This window comes from Strix aluco, chromosome 3 (genome assembly GCF_031877795.1).
Source record: "Strix aluco isolate bStrAlu1 chromosome 3, bStrAlu1.hap1, whole genome shotgun sequence".
Lineage (NCBI taxonomy): Eukaryota > Metazoa > Chordata > Aves > Strigiformes > Strigidae > Strix > Strix aluco.
The window spans coordinates 105,082,479-105,099,611 of record NC_133933.1 but is presented as its reverse complement, the minus strand read 5'-3'; the positions used below and the strand labels follow the sequence as shown (position 1 = coordinate 105,099,611).

Below are 17,133 nucleotides of genomic sequence, written 5' to 3'. Positions count from 1 at the left end.
ATCAGGCTGTTTCTCCCTAAAAGCATTGGTCTTTGTAGCCAAAAGAAAGATAAATATATATATAGAGAGATACATACAAAGACGTGAAGCTGCACCTCATGTTTGAAAATGCAAGGAATGTTGTAAAATCAGAGATCACAAATTGGCTACAACTGAAATCCTCTACAGTCAGCATAATCAAGAGCAATCCCAGCAGCAGCTTTTGCTATTTTCCAATATCCAAAGTGTTCTACTAACCATATACAAAGAAAAGCCATTTGTTTCTCTTTTAAATAGAGATAGACTTATTAGGACAGACTGGCATACAATTTTAATCCTCCCAGTCTAATGGAATCTCCTCATAATGGAACTATTTGTTCATGATTTTGGTCTCTATTTATGCATTCTGAAAGATCATCAAAACTCACAGTAACTTGCATCTGAAATTCCCAGATTAAAGTTTTCAGTTTTAGTTTTCCTTTACAATATGGTTTAGTTTAAACAAGCAAAATGCACCCTCTGTTGGGCCAAGCATGTAATGACTTTTATCCAAGGTCATCTTTTTCACAGCATGGTTTATCAAATCCTGTGAAGGTTTGTTTTTATGATTAACTGTGAACTAATGTACAAGTCATACAAACGTTTGAACCAATATTAGATTGAAATGAAACCAAAGCAGCACAGAATATTCAGTGCTACTATATAGCCATTAGGAGGTTTATGACCTTTTTCAAACACTGCTTACATCTGTAGGATTTATAAATCTTTCCAGTGAGCATTGGAAATTCATTTATTGTAACTTAAACAAGCAAGTATCAGTACTTCATTTCAGCACCAAAGCACGATTAACACCCACTATCACTGCAATGCATTTTTTTTTTGAGCTGGACAAGGATTGCTAGCCTGCCTATTAAAAAAGCTATGCACAGAAGCTCCCAAGTGCATTTTGGATAAGGATACTACAGCAAACCTCCAATATAAAAGGGGGCTTATTTTACCTTATTTCTTCTTACTAGGATGTTTCTAGGTAAGGGTGGGATTCAGTGAGGTAAAACTGGCCAGTGTATCAGAGCAGAAAATGGCCAAGGGTAAGGTCTTAAACCTACATATTGCTGAAGACTATAGCCATGTGAAAAAATTTAAACTACTCAAATGAGCAAAGCAAATATGGGCTGGTATGGGAACACTGGAGTCTTAAACTCACACCACAGTGAAGAAGAAAGTTTGTGTAATACGTGGACTTCAGAATAGAGACAATACACAGTTCTCAAAACCAGAAAAGGTAGACTATCGCATAAGGAAACAAGATACTGAAGAGAGGTGAAGAGGGAACTGAGGTGCAGGAACTGTGACCTGGGATGCAAAGTTACTAATGTCTGCCAAGCCATAGCAAAGGAAAGCTTCTCTGGAGCACAAGAAGATTTAAAACAGATAAAAAGCATACAGGTAGAATTGACTGCTGTGAAATAAGACTCCTCCAAGGTCTGCTCTTAACCAATCCATTTCACAATGGTATTTAATAAAATTGCAGTGTGGTAAAATACTTTATAGTAGTAAGAATGAAATCTTCCTACCTTGAATGTATTCAGCTGCTGATTAATAGTCTCTGTTTCCATTCCAACAGGACCTTGTGACTCTTCATGTTCTTCAGCTCTCCCAAGCAGACTGGAAAATTCTTTTAGCTTGGTGTAAAACTCCTCAACACGGCTAATAGTACCTTCCACTTGATCTTCCCTGGCTTTTGCTCTGTCTAGTAGCTTGTTGCACTGTTTATTTAAAGCTTCCAAGTCTCTTTTTATACCAACAAGATCAGGAGAAGCTTCAGCTTCTGTGGCTAGCATCATTTTACAGTTTTTATTAGCATTTTCATTATTCATGATAAGATCCTCCAGCTTTTTCAGGAAACGTTTTATGTCCTCTCTCTGTGATTGCAGTACCCTGAGATCTCTCCCCACAGGAGCCATGCTATCAAGTTCATCATCAAACTCTGCAAACTGAGAGAACATCTCTCGGATACTGTTTTGGAAATGGCCAATTCCCTGAAGTTTTGTCTCTAAGAATGAGCACCTATCTTCAACCTGCTGGTTCACTGCAGTGTATTCTCGCTCCAAAGATTCAGCTTGGAGCAAAAGGTCAGAAACACCCGCTGAATCAGAAGCTTCCACCACCAGGTCTTGGGCAAGTTTTTTTGCTAAATCAACATGAGGCTTTAAAGCCTGCAAGGCTTTCTGCTGGGCCTGCATCATCGTCAGGTGTTTGTTACTGAATGACTGAGGTCCAAGTGAGTCGTGAGCTTCCAGATGCTCTTTGGCACTTTTAAGCTGTTTTTCAGTTTCCCTGGATGATTCCTGAAACTCTTTTAGCCTTTGTGCCATATTTTCCAAGCACTCTCTCTTCTTATGTAATTGTTCTGTGACAACATTCACTTTCTGATTCAGCACCTTAGTTTCTTCTTGAACAATTTCTTTATCTGTTTGACTTGCACCGAGCAAACTTTCAGCAGTATTATTTAATAGCTCCACCATTCCATGATGTTTATCCAGGTCCTTCTGCCAGGCCCTCACCTGAACAATAGAATTCTCTATTTCAACAGGGTTTATGCCAACTTTTAATTCACACAGGTTGCTTTGGCACTTCTCTATCCATGGCTGCAGATTTTCTACATGCTGCTTGTATTTGAGGGCTCTCTCCAGACAATCTGTTAATTTATCTTGCCTTTCTTTTACCTGCTTATTCATTTCATCCCAATTACTTCTGAGTGTGGCAATTTGGGATTGTAATGCTGCTTTGTCAGCTCCTTGAGTCTTCTGTAAGATACTTTCTCCTTCTGCAACAATTCTTTCATATGAACTAATCTGATCGGTCATGGTCTTCTTAAAATCTTTCTGTTCTTCAATTAGTGACTGCAAGACATCAAGTTTGGCTGAAACAGGATGAGCCTGGTTCAACTCTTCTTTCTTTTTGCCTAGCCAAGCCTGAAAGTCCTTAGACATTTGCTGGAACTGATGAGAAGTGGTATATGCCGACTGAAGCTGCTGAACATGGTTATCTACAAAAGAGAACACAGCACAGAGGTTCATTATCAGAACCTGCTAGTATTCTGTGAAGAAACAGTAGATTGATTCTATTATGGATGATCATTAATGTAAAGAAAGCTGGTTCTTAGTATGTGGTGTTTGACTGGAAGACAACCAAGTCAACCAAGGTCCTTGCAAGGGACAGACTTGTACTGTACCACAGCAGAGCAGTGAAGGCATTTCGACATGAATCAAATGAGGTGAGATTAGCCAATCTGTGTTGACATGAATCCCATTCAGGCAGATTTTGGGGGTAAAAAACACACAGTCATGTTTCATGGTATTATGAAGCGTAAGCACAGGGAATATTAAGTAATCTAGCCTAGTAATGTCTAACTCATAGCCGGCAGGCAGTATGTGTTCTTAAGGAGATCCTTTGAAGTTTCTCATGACCAGAGGAAATTAAAAAGCTAAAACTGAGACTGTTAGGGAGAAGAAAGTATGACATTGCTTGCAGTGTACTACTTGCTCAGTTCTGTTGGTCACAGGGTAAGGGAGTGCTGCAGACTACCAGCCCCTTTCTGTCACGGGCTGTTTTATAAAATTACCACTGTGTTTCACCAAGCCATTAACTGGTGGTTGCCTAAAAATTACAATTTTGGATTACACTCTGCACCTATGCAGTTAGGTAGCTCAATGAACAGCATCCTCTTTCGGTACTCTAATTCAGTGAAGATGCACCTGAAGGAAGAGATGAGAAAAGCAGTTCTGTTACCATGCTTCAAATTCTCTCCCAAACTGTTCACTAGAGATGCCAAATATTGTTTTTACCTTTTCATAGCATGGGGACTGTCCTAAATTCTAATGTACAACTGCCTGGGGGTTGGACTGGGTAGACAGCTAGCATTACGCTCAGCTCACTCAACATCTCTATAAAGACTAATGAGACTATGATGCTTTACTTTCACAGAATCACAGAATTGTCTAGGTTGGAAAAGACCTTGAAGATCATCCAGTTTTTCTTTAAATAAATACTAACCTGATTTTTGCTCAATATCCTTAAACAACTTTAAGATGCCATCTAACTGTCTCGTAAGTTCTGCTTTCAAATACTCTTCTCCAACCAGTGTTGACAGCTCTTCGCAAAGAGCTTGAGCTGCATTTATATTCTTCATTTCCTGTTCTATTTCCTCCTTCATTTCTCTAGCAACTTCCAGTTGTTGTTTCACAGCATCAGGTTGTGTACTCACAGCCAGGCTGCTGCTTAGTTTGCTATCCAAGGCACTTAGCTTATCAGACAGACTTCTGAGTAGACTTTGATACTCTGTGCTTTTCACAATGGCTTGGTCAATTCGGTCACATCTGTTCCTCAGTTGGCCAGTTAGACTGTCCCATTTTTGTGCCACAGCTGCCAGTTGCTCTTTTACAATTTCATGGGAGGGTGGATGTTCACCAGGTCTCTTCAGAATCCCTTCACCAGCCATAGTTAACTGCTCGTATTGCGGCTTTCTGGTGTCAAACTCATTGAGCAGAATCTATGAAGAAAGGAAATTTTTAAAAGTATTTACCTCATGAAAAAAGAAGCAAAGTGCTTCTAACAAAAATTGTGTAGAATTTGTTGTAGCTAAGCTCTCTTATTGAGTAATCAATCTCAGTTTAAAAATCAGTGAAATAATTGCGTTTTCTACACATAACCTGTGTTGTTTCCAAGCATTTACATCAAAGAACCAGAAAAAATGAGGTTAATTTACACATCATCTAATGGAAATTCAATCAGCAGATACAAGTAAAAAATGAATTTTGTTAATACTACAGTAATTAAGTAACTGTAACAAGTAAAACAATCGCTGTTTAGTTTCAAGCAGTGTCTTCTTTCCTAGACAGTTTCGATATTTGTCTTCAGATAGAACTTCAAAGAAGGTGTATTCTGACATAATATTGCAATGTATTATTATAGCACAGAGAATATTTGGATAATTCACAAAATGACTGAACGTGTACTGTAAGACCTTTAAAGTTTATATCACTGGTTCCCAGTATTTTTGGGTTTTTTGACAGTAAGTCACAGTGTTTGCAGAAGAAGGGACAAATATCTTGGTTTTACTTTACAAAGCATTCCAAATCCTTCCTTTTTAAATCAATTAAGTTTAACTTTTAAGGATTGTTGAGTGATACACAATAGTCTTTTATGCCAGCTGTCTAGATTTCTGAAGCACAAACCAATATTAAGTCATTTTCACATAGTATTAGAACGTAGTTCATGTTTTAAACATTTCATTTTAATCAATATTGATGTGCCAGCTTTAGTAATATTTTTGCAAAATAAAAATGTTATTTCTCATCACAGTTTAAAATAACTGGCAGCAATAGAAATGTTTGAAATGAAAATTTCTAGTTTCTGCAACCTCATCTGATTTAACTTTTGTTTCTTTTGTTTGCAGTTCACTTTATTTCTGTAAGTAAACTATTCCACTTTTTCACTACACTTTTTCTTCTGTCTTTCACACTCTTGGCCCCAGCTCTATTCACAGTACTGCACTTCATTTGCCTTCATATTTTTCTTAGCTACTGGCACAGTCAGGTGAATAAAATCTCAAAAAGCTAGTTCTACAGCACAGACTATATATAAGGACTGACCTTAAAATGTTACATACACACTCAAACTAATGTTACTTCAAAGGAATGCCTGCATTCAACTACAGATAAACAACAGTATGGTCAAAACAAAAAAAATGTATCAGAGGATCAGTATCTCCTCAACAATTTTTTCCTTTAGCTATTCCAATCTCTCTTCACTCATGATAATTTTTTCTCATAATTATTGCAGTCAAGTACGACTTAAGCCAATATTTGCTGATAAACAAATGTAATGGCTCATACTGTGCTGTACTCCACCTAGATGCAAACCAGTACTTTGCTAATAGCAAAAAAGCAGAGGAAACTTAAATCAATAAAGCATGTTGGCACTACTCACCTGAACCTGTTGCTTTTGTGTATTCAGCATATTAGGATCAATTGACAGTGGTCCTAGTACACTGACCATTAGCTCCTTTTCTACAAGCCAGTGCTTTAGCTGAGCTTCTGCTGTCTGGAACTGGGTCAGGTAATTTGAAGACTCCTCCAGTTTTTGTTGTCTCTCAGACGTAACCTGATTGAGCTCTTTCCATTTGGAATCTAACAATGATAATGTTAACATATTGCATGCATGTTCTAGCAGATGTGTTGTCAGACAGCAGACTATATATGAAACATAAACAGAGCTCTCTAATAAGGCTTCTTGCTGATTAACTCCAGATGCCTTATTGCAGTGACTCGGCAAATACATCTTTTAACAGTCAGATCCATATGAAGGTCTGCAGCTTAGCACAGCCACGTGCAGCATTTTCGGAGCAATGAATATACAACATGCAATAACACTGGATTAGAGTATTACTAAATGAAATACCACCAAATTTAGGCTTCGGCCTCAAATGATGTAAAAGGGCTGTACTCAGCTATAACTTCAGTGTCTGATTTAGATAAGACAAATCTTCCTGCTTATTCAGTAAAAAAAAATGGATACCTTTCCAAGGATGAGCAGAAGCCCTAATTTAGGCTTCTACTCTGAGCAGCCCTCTGAAGGAGCACACCTCTTTCAAATGTCTGTATTAGAAGCCTGTGGAAATTAACTGCTTCATTTAGACATCTAAACCAGGTACTCAATGACAGGCAATGAGAATACTTCTGCACAAAGGTGTTTCAAAAGTGCTTGTGAGCTTAGGTTCACACCTAGACCAAGCTATGGTGTCTTTCACTTGTAGCAAGTGGCTTCCAGAGCAGACATTGAGTCTTATGGTCTTGTAACTTCACCCTTCCCTCTGTGATACTGTCAGTGTTTGCCCAGTCAGCCCTGATATTTTGCTAACTCTCCTAGTCTCTGAATTTCATCCCCGTTTTATGAGTTTCTTTTGCCACTTCACTGTCTTTAACCTCTGCTTGTTTTAATTCCCTTTCAACATCACTCAAGTTCTGTTGGAGACCCTACCTGCTACTTAAACTTTTCAGAGTTTCACTTACAAACAGGACAGATTGGAAAAACTGTCAGCTTTAAAATTACTGTTGGTGTAGCTATAGAAATGCCTATTAATATGAAACAAGACTGGCCTATGATTTATTCAAAATACGACAAACGTAAGAAGAATTTTTAAAAGATCTTGACAATTATGCACTCCAGTATCTCAAAATCTATTATCCAAACATGGTAATTTCCCTTTTTTGGGGGGCAAAATTGACAGATTAAGGTTTAGAAAATGGCAAAAAGCCACCTAAGCCACAGAATGACAAAAGCCACTGGTGCATGGGAAAAAAGTGTGCAGAAGAGCATTACCAACAACTCAAACTGTTCTTCACATGAAATTAAAATTAACTTAATCTGTTAGATTTTGTAAGAAGAACAATATATGTATCTGGAGCGGTAACTGACCAGTTGGGTTTCAGCTGCACACTGTTTGAAAAAATAAAGCCCTCTCAAACAGAGAGTCAAGCTATAGCCTCCCCCAGTTGCACTGATATAAATTTAAAGCCCATGGATATCAGTGGAAATTACTCCAGATCTACACTACTGTCCAGGGAGTTATTTCCATGAATTTAAGGGGTAGGATTGAACAAGATACTAAAAATACTACCGATTGCTAATACATTAAAAAACTCATAATAAAACAACTTCTAAATCAGTCTGAGCTATAATACAGCTTTACTGAAGTACCTATTTTATCCAACATTTGTCGCCACTTGGGTGCCTCAGGAGAGTCAGGGTTCTTCTCCAACAGTTCTGTCACTTTGTCCTTTAGTTCCTGCACTTTATTCGCACTTTGCTTTAATTCAGTTTCAAAAAGCTGCAAATTCAAGTGATCAAATAAATAAATAAGAGACTAAAGAGGAACAGTAAAGTGTAAAGTTTGAAGTCCATAATACTGAGATGCCAAGCATGAAGACAAACAATAAATATCTAACACTTACATACTACTTTTCTGCTATGAATCTCAAAACACTTTATAATGGCGTATGTTGCTGGTCAATTTTTTGGGGAGAGAACCTGACAGATTTAAACTATATTAATAACAACAATTATTGTTTGATTTGAACAAGTGACAGGACTAGAAGAATTCAGATTAATAAGTTCCACTAGGTCCCATCATATTCACATAGACTTGGAATCTGTTCTTCTACAGAAGGCAAACTGATTAACACACAGTACAATTCACAGCTAGCATCAACAGTGAGAAGTGTCGTGTGGCCTGGAAGTCCTGCTATCACAGACAGACTGCTTCTTGTAGATCATCTAGAACTACAGTTTACAGAGCACCACAGCTTAAAGTGTAGACCTACCAGGAGACTGAGATGCCCCAGCAATTCCTAATTCATACTGTTCTTACAGACAGAAGTGAACAGTCCTTATATGCCTGGCAAAGGGCTCTTATATGAATATTCTTAAGCAACAAAGCTTGCCCTGTGGAGCTGCATTTTAATTATCCAAGACCCACTAAAATAAACACAGAACAAACTGCTTGATTTAGAACTTCTAGTGAAAGGTCCAACTTCATCAGAAGGTTGACTCTTGCCTGAGCACTCACTTGGTTTTCCATCTATCTGTAAATACTCTTCTATTACTCCACCAGGGGTAAGATGGTCATGTTAGCTTTGCACATTCTCTGCTAAAAAATGAGCTAGTTTTCTTCCACATTTAATCTGAGTTTTAGGACTGAACATTATCCAAGTCTAGGAAAGTTGGTAACTGTTCAGGTTAATTTTTAAAGGTGATCTGCCAAATATGAAAGAAGAACCTCAGTTGAATCAAACTCTGTCCTTGTTTTTCCACAATCACAGGCAAGGAAATAATTTTCCCTATCCATTACATTTCCCTTTATAGATGAACCTTTACATGTATAAATATTGTCCTTCATTGGTAAAGAAGCATACATCTCCAATGCTGAAACAGGACAGAAGCTTACTGCTGATTCAGTGGTCTTCTCATATCAATTAAAAAGGGGGGAGGAGACTGCTGTGCAACTATATAACTTAACAAGCATGACATGGCTGCTGAAGAGAAACACTGCCTTGGAATAGACATAAGCCACAGCTGCAGAGACCAGGAGGTCTGTGGAGTGTCAGTGAACCAGCAGCTGCAGAAACAGCTTTTGGATAGATACAGCCCTTCAGATCTAACAAGCAATCCAGTATGTATCTCTAAACCACTAAGGAGATCAAAAAAGTTTATTGCATAATCAATATAGCCTCACCTCTTTAAACTGGCCACCAATTATTATTTTCTGAGCTTCACAACTCCGCTCTGACACAGTGCTCCTTTCACTCCACTGACATAGTTTGACAGATTGGCTCTAAGCCTGACTGGCATGCTGACTAGAATAATTTAAATACTCTCTGCAACATTTATCTAGGCTGAGATATCAGTTGTTCTAATAGACTTTGCCCAATAACTGCAAGAAAGAGTATTTTTTTCACTGCACAAAGTACCTTATGTTGCTCAACTTGGGCTTTAACTGCTTCACTATCAGTTGGAGCAGCTTCCCATTCTGATGCAGTTTTGTCCATTTTTCGCAACCACTGCATCATTGAGGTGGATTCTTCCTGAATATTCTGCATTTTTGAAAGTATGCTTTCCAGTTCTGAAATCTTTTCCTTCAGTAAAACTCCCAAATCTTCATAACTGTGATTTACATCAGACATGGCTTGTTGAACAGTTGTCAGTTCTGTAAAAGGAGATATGCATAGACTACATTAGAGGTTACAAGCCCTTCAAACAATACTCAGACTTCAAGAACTCCTAAACAGTACTCTGAGTTACAATAGCTAATAGTCCCCCAAATAAGAAGTCACTGAACATGTTAGGGTTCACTCTAAATGTGGTAACACTACATCTGAATGACCTAATGTAAGTTCCTATTTGCAAGAGCTTCTCATTTCACAGAAATCATTACTTTAATAAACACAGTAACACAAATACCTTTCAATACTTCTACCTATTGTTACTGTAGTATTTTAAACAACGATTCCATGACCGTAAGTTGAACATACTGGACTACAGTTCAGTTAGCTACATGACAGCCTAACATTACTGTAGTAATATTTTGCTCACATTCATCTACCATTATAAATGTGTTTTATCACCAACAGAGCACAGCAGGCAGCCTGTCTACTAAGTGGACTATCGTTTAGGAGAATGGACACTGCAGACTCAGGATGTGGTATGTGGCTATCCATAAGCACATATAACGTGCCTATGTAAGTTCCTTTGTTTCTGTAAAGGGATTCGTCACATACAGTGATACAAATATATGTAAAATGGGTGTCATCGTATGTATGTGTTTGTGTATATGCGTGTTGTGAACACTGGTGGGTGTTAAAAATTTTCAAACCATATACACAATTATTAAAATTTTCTCAAAAGCCATGTGTTATATTAATACAGCTATCCCTGTATTAGTTTATAGAAGTACAGATTGATTCAGAAAACACAGCCAGATTTGTTCTGTCTTCAAAGAAAACACTGAAGGTAGGTATTTTTACAATTAATCTTAGTATCATATCCTAGTCAATACAGTTGCCTTACGTGATGGTGGTGTGAAATTTCAGTCTAGCAGTGACTGCTACAAGCAGATTTATGTACAAGATTTAAAAAATACATATTTAACAGTAATTGGCAAGTACATTTCTTAATCACATCCTGAAATTTTTACTGGCCTTTATTTTTCAGGAAATCCTGAGTTCCTGGAGCTCCTCCTTCACCATTTAACATTGTGCCACCTGTGGATCAAGACAAAGTCCCATGCTTATCTGGGCTTTTTCCCACCAAAAACCCAGCACTGCATTTCATCTTCAAAACAGCATGATGCATAGCTCTCATTATAACACTAAAGAAATAGCTGAATGCTAACCTTGTAATAGCAAGTATTTTATTTAAATATTTTTAAGGTTGGTTTATGTTTTAAGCTGTTGCAGCCAGCTAGTACCATAAGTGGTACCACATATGCATAGCATATGCATAGTGGGTGGGTGCACACATGGATGCATATATAAGTATGCACATATGCATGATGCATAAGCAGTCCTACCACTCACAATACTATGCTAAATAAATGACTATAGTGGACAAAGGTCTATGCCCTAGCTATGAGGCCTACTACACCCATATGGCTAACATCACTTCCTTCCTCTCCCCAAAAGGAACCTGTTCCCTACTGCCTACTGAGAACATGGTTTTACCCAGCCATGTCTGGGTATGGCCTGGGAGAGGGCTAGCTGGCAAATGCTGAGGCTCTGAGGAGAGCACTAAACATTAAACAGCAAAGAAGCCCAGAGTGGTCATTGCAGACAGCACTACTGAAGGCACTGCTTACTCAGGCCACCTTCACCCACCAGGGAAGTGGTTGAGTCACCATCCCTGAAAGCATTTAAAAGACATGTAGACATGGCGCTTACGGACATCTTTTAGTGGTGGACTTGGCAGTGTTAGGTTAACAGTTCGACTCACTCTTAAGGGTCTCTTCCAACCCAAATGATTCTATAAGTTAGCAGCACTGTAGCTCAAGAGCACAAAACGCTCCTGATTGTGGCAGGTGCATCCGCCCAATGAAAACTGAGCTTCTTGGCTGCTGAAGTGTAGCAGCTCCTGATTGCCTGTTCTCAGGGCTTTGCGGTAGTTGGGCCTTTGGCCAATGGGAGCCGCTATTGACTACAGGTCAGATTCGGCCTGGGTATCAATGGAGTCCCCTGGGGGAGCCATTTGGAGCTCATCTCCAGCACGCTGCGGTTGAGGACTCTCCCCTTGGGTCAGGATGCTGCCCAAGGAAACTCCTTGAGGTGCCTTGGGTCGGGATGCTGCCCTGAGCAGGTCCTCGAGGTTGAGAGCCCTCACTTATCAGGTGAGTGATAAAGCGTTTTGGGTTGCTGTTAAACCCCAGGTAGTGGGGCTTTGTAAAGCATTTTCGGTTGCTGTTAAACCCTAGGGAATGGGGCTTTGTTCTGTGTTTTGGGTTGCTGTTAAACCCTATAGAGTTCTTTGTTATGCGTTTTGGGTTGCCGTTAAAACCTAAAAAGTTGTTCTGTTCTCCTCTTGCAGACATTTGAACCTGTAATTTACGGAGAGCTAGTTAACTGTGTTAATAATTAATTTTTTATGTTGAGAGCATCCGTAACACTGATACCAACCAGATGAATCCCTACCTATCTTGTCATGAGCAAGACTTGAGCATCTGCTCCATGACAGGGTTTGCAATGTGGAGTCCTTGCTGTTACACCTGAAGTCCTTACTGTCAGCTACTCACCCAGGCAGCCCTACTAATTAACCATAATTTCAAAGCTTCTGGAACCAGGGCTACACGGGCTTTGTAAAATGCTGTCAGACCACAGAGCTGGGGCACGTGGTCAAGCAACAGAGAACGGCAAGGAAAATCACCTCCCACTCTCCTGTGCATATGTATTCCCAGACGAGCTATTAACAGAGAAAGATTAATGGTTGCCTTGGAAAAAGCTATGCATCCACCCCACAGTACCAGCTGGACAGTGAGAACCACATTAGTGGCAGCTGGAGGATGGCAAGAGAAAACAAACTAGATCAGAGAAGTCACAGGCCCCAGCCAGAGCCTTGTAAATCTTCATACTCTATTAGCTGGACTCCAGTATTTATAACTGTGATTAAGTGATACACAGTACAGCTCTTGTCTAGGAGGATGAATGCTCTAGTCTGGAGGATTACAGCTGCTCTTATATGCTAGTTATTTAATTCTTTTTCTATCTGGATGCATAGGAGTAGAGAAAGGGGCAGAGGAAGGAGCCCAAATATCCCATATAAGGTTCCAAAATGTTCTTTGAAACATTTTCATCTAAAATTCAAACAAGAATGAAACCAGAGGCAGCTACTACAAAGAGACATGAGAAAGAAAGCGTTCTACTCTTGCCAAAAAGGTATCCTCTGGCAGTCCCCATCCTCCTAGTCCTTTGCATATGACCAACAGAAGACAAAACACTTGAATTTATTTCCAGACCTAGTCAGTTCAAGAACTGACTGAAAATGTGCTTATGGCCATTAAAACACTCTAGGTAACACATGCCTTGAACTATGGCTTGAATGATACTTAGCAGAATTACTGGTTTCTGTAAAACAAATTAACATTTAAACACTAGAGTACAGAAAATCATGGAAATAGATTTGCTGTCTTTAAAATCAGATTACCAGTAAAAAGGATTTAGCTGAAGCTCCAGACTGGAAACACATTTTGGCCCTGGAAAGTCATGCTGGGATATAGAGTTGAATTCCTTCCATATTGTTTCAACTAAAATACTGAGTAGCATTACTTATGCTATCCTATTGGGATGAGTAGGTTCACCTAGGCTCACTTTGTAGATAAACCATGTCCTCATCACCCTTCTAACAAAAACTCCATGACTCTGTGAACCTTTATGTGTTTGCTTGGCATCACACAGAACAGCCTTGTGGCCATTAAAGAGGTACCTCTGTGGCAGCACAGGTGTGCAGGTACATCAGTGTTTGCAAAAGCAGAGTTTGTATCTGTCCTACTTGCAGACTTGGTGGATATGTGAAACACTGAATACCAATCAGAATAAGTCAGTTTCTCATTATCAGGAGCTTTCTGGAGTGAGGTGAAGACAACTGTGATACTGTTCATTTAGTTCATTATCTGGGAATTATGTACTGAAGTAACAGCTTTAGGACCTGTTAACCATTTACATCAAAGCACTTTTACGCTATTTTGTCAGTGTAAAGCAATCAGAATGTGTAACTGAATTACTACAACAGTTAGACAGTTTAAATGAGAGTCCAGCAAACAATGGTCAGAACAGACATGGCTAACTGACTTCTCACAAGCCGTAGTATTCAGAAAGTTAATCCAAGGGTGAAATATTTTAATTTTTGTTTTAAAGGTTTTAAAAATTCCTGAAATGATAGGCTTACCTGATTATACAAATGCATACCTGATTTTGCAACTGCTCTCAGTTTGGCAGGAGAAGTCACAGCAGTAATTAGATTACACAACAATGTTCCTCTGCTATTCATTTCCTGCAGCTCAGGTGCTTTTAATGTCCATTCATCTTTTAAATTCTGGTTAAGAAAGACAGTCATTTATTCATTACAAAACTGATTTCAGACTTAGAAGATTTAGTATAGAGAAAGGAACAACCTTGCTACTTGGGAATCCCCTGCAGTATATCCAAACATGCAAAGGAAATGGAAATGGAAATGCAGACTGCAAGCTCCCTAGTCCCAATTACTGTGACTGCTTACACCTTAAGTCTGTACTCCTGTGTTTCTGAATTTCCTTCAGCCATATTTCACTTCTCCTCTACAATGTCTTACCAATGTATCTTCCAAAGGTTTCTTTAACTCCTCTGTATTCAGAGAGGGTTGCGCTGCTGGAATTCGTTCTGTTGTCTCTTTTATCCATTTCTTTAATGATTCTACAAGGAGCTCAAAAGTATCCATTTGTTTCTGACAAGATGATACATCCTGTTCTCTAGACAATTAAAGAGAATTAAAGGAATATCAGTATTCCTTCTGGTAATTAAACCAACAGATATTATCAATCTGATACTGCTATTCCTAAATTCAGAGTCACAAAAGCTAATTTTATGGATATGAGCAGAATGTGGAAAATCTTGCTGTACAGGTAACTTACATGGAAGCTCTTATAATTTCTCCAGTTTTCCTTTGCAGCCTGATTCCAAACAGTACTCTAAAGCAATTTGCACAAGCAGTAATTTATGTTCTATCAGAGAAGGGGAAAAGTAGGGTTTTCTTAGAACTGACAGGAGTCCTGTGAATGTCGCAAAATTTGAAAAGTTACTTGTCTTTACAGCCCACATTAGAGCTCTTGAACCAGACAGACAAACTGCAGAGGCATTTCCAAATAGAATCTCTTTTTTTAATTAAAAAAACCTCTTTACTCTGTGGTTAACTGCAATCTCTTGAGATTGCATGCAAGAGCATAGCAGTCATCACAACATTCACATGACTAGTCAAAGCAGAAACACTTATAATTATTCAACTTACTTTTCCTTTACAGTCTCCTCTACCTCTCTGAATTTCTTTGACAAAGCATTAACTTTTTCTAACACCAGTGCTTTATCTCCAGGAAGAGCATGGAATGAAAGTTCTTCAAGAAGCTGCTGCAAAACTTCCAGATCCTTCTTATGTTGTGCCAATTCTACACTAGCTTCCTGCAAAATAGTATTACATTCTTCATGTTAGATTTTACAAACACGTGTTCAAAATTAAATTCTTCATTTTAGCTAACCAACCAAATTTGGGAAACAAGCATGCCTTATTTATTGTTCAATCACTTAGGTGAGTTAGACCAGAAATGCACAATATATACAAATGGCATGGTACAGTACCTGCATATATTGAGACACTTCACTAACATCCTTTCTGGGTGCCTCTGTCTCACTGAGTGCCTGGTTCTTCTCATCTAGAAATGACTGAAGTTTTTCTGACAGATCTTCAAATAACTCCACTTTAGTCTTCAACTCCTCCATTTTCATAAGCTTCTCTTTATGCTTGTTACTTGCTTCAGAAAACCGTCCTGCAAGTTCACTCATTTTAGCCTGCAGTGTGGATGCAGTGGATGGATCTGCTGTTTCCGTGAACTTCTTCACTTTTTCATTCATAGTGTTTATACTACTTTGGCGACCCGCGATGTCTTGTTCTAGCATCTGAAACAAGCAAGAATTACTTTGTATTGCTTACAACTAAATTTTAAAAAGTGAAACTAGTCCACCACACGAAGCAACAAATCAGTACAGCCAGACCATCAGTGTAGATCCATCTATTTCAGCTATAAAAATCCTTACATGGTTTCACGTCCTCTTTAAGTATTTTGAATCAATTAAAGATGCCAAATTAAGATTTTCTTTCTTGCAATCTCAATTATCAAACAAATGCTTCTTTCAGGGAATGCTACACTTACAATGCTTTTACTAATAATATCCTGAATAGCAGCAGAATTCAAAGGCACTTGATCTTGTTCTTCAAGGCTCTTTTCAACTCCTTCCATCCAATCCATCATTTCATCCAAACCATCCTGCACGCTTAAGGATCGCGTCAGAGTTATTTGGAGCTTCTCATTCCTTTCATTCACAGACTTGGATAAATTGTCATACCTCTCCACAATATCATCTGATAAAGAGAAAATATATTTCAATTTTTATCTTTAGACAAACTAAGCTTTTAACTCATTTTACCAGTTCTTACCAGGTAAGTGTGAGTCAAAAATTGCCTACATCAGAATGAAGCAAAACCATCATCTTTCTTCAGTAAAAAATACCCAAGGAAAGATCAAAATCTTCAAACAGAGCCAAGAAGGCCACAGGACAAGGGAAATGAGGGAGAAGCTTACAGCTGTACTCCACAGCTTTTAGAAGCTGGTTCCCATGCAGCTCTAGCTTACGACAGCTGTTGACTGTTCCCAGGAAATAAAATAGCAGAGTATTAAGACAGCTCTTTTACAATTATGTCTCATGTTATTTTCAGAGCTGAAAGGTTCTTCCAGATGGTTCTTCATTAGACTTCCACCACTTCTGGGATAAGCCTCTGAAAGTTACAAGTTCCATGTACCTCTCAGGGAGTTTCATGACCGACTCCAAAGAGGCAAGCCCACAGCTGTTTTCTTTGGTTGCTCTGCAAGTTACTTAAGGGATTCCAGTAACAGATAGTTGTGTGATATACACAGAGAGCCTTCGAACTTCAGACAGTGGTGAATGTCATGCTGTGCTACTTTTCACAACTGGTAGGGAAGATTATTGAGTGTAGGTGGTAAGGCTTTCATAGTGGCAAGGTTTTTGGCCTCTGTGAGAAGAGGCCAGGGGCTGCCCCATGGAAGACACAGACGGTTCCAGCCAGCTCCAACTGATCCACCACAGGGCGCAGCTGACTTCCTCAGCCAAATTAGTGGTGCCTCTAGGAAAATGTATTTAAGAAAGGGGAAAATGCTGCTTGGAACTGAGAAGTGAGGGAAAAGAAAGTGTGAAAAACAGCCATGCAGACATCAAGGTCAGACATGAAAGAGGAGGAAGAGGTGCTCCAGGTGCTGGAGCAGAGATTCCCCTGAAGCCTGTGGAGGAC

At 38.9% G+C, this 17,133-nt stretch overlaps 1 protein-coding gene across 8 annotated transcripts in view; it reads right to left on the bottom strand.

Annotated features, from left to right (window-relative positions):
• The window catches only part of DST (dystonin), a 316,145-nt gene that overhangs the window by 76,417 nt on the left and 222,595 nt on the right, over positions 1–17,133 (bottom strand). For all 8 annotated transcript variants that reach the window (XM_074819863.1, XM_074819864.1, XM_074819867.1 and 5 more), the window contains 11 exons: positions 15,980–16,188; positions 15,408–15,725; positions 15,064–15,230; positions 14,371–14,527; positions 13,989–14,115; positions 10,737–10,799; positions 9,510–9,745; positions 7,741–7,870; positions 5,971–6,170; positions 4,036–4,531; positions 1,554–3,028 (listed from right to left, as the gene is read on the bottom strand). In XM_074819863.1, the coding sequence (XP_074675964.1) occupies positions 1,554–3,028; positions 4,036–4,531; positions 5,971–6,170; positions 7,741–7,870; positions 9,510–9,745; positions 10,737–10,799; positions 13,989–14,115; positions 14,371–14,527; positions 15,064–15,230; positions 15,408–15,725; positions 15,980–16,188 (3,578 nt within the window). The remainder of the gene's footprint in view (positions 1–1,553; positions 3,029–4,035; positions 4,532–5,970; positions 6,171–7,740; positions 7,871–9,509; positions 9,746–10,736; positions 10,800–13,988; positions 14,116–14,370; positions 14,528–15,063; positions 15,231–15,407; positions 15,726–15,979; positions 16,189–17,133) is intronic.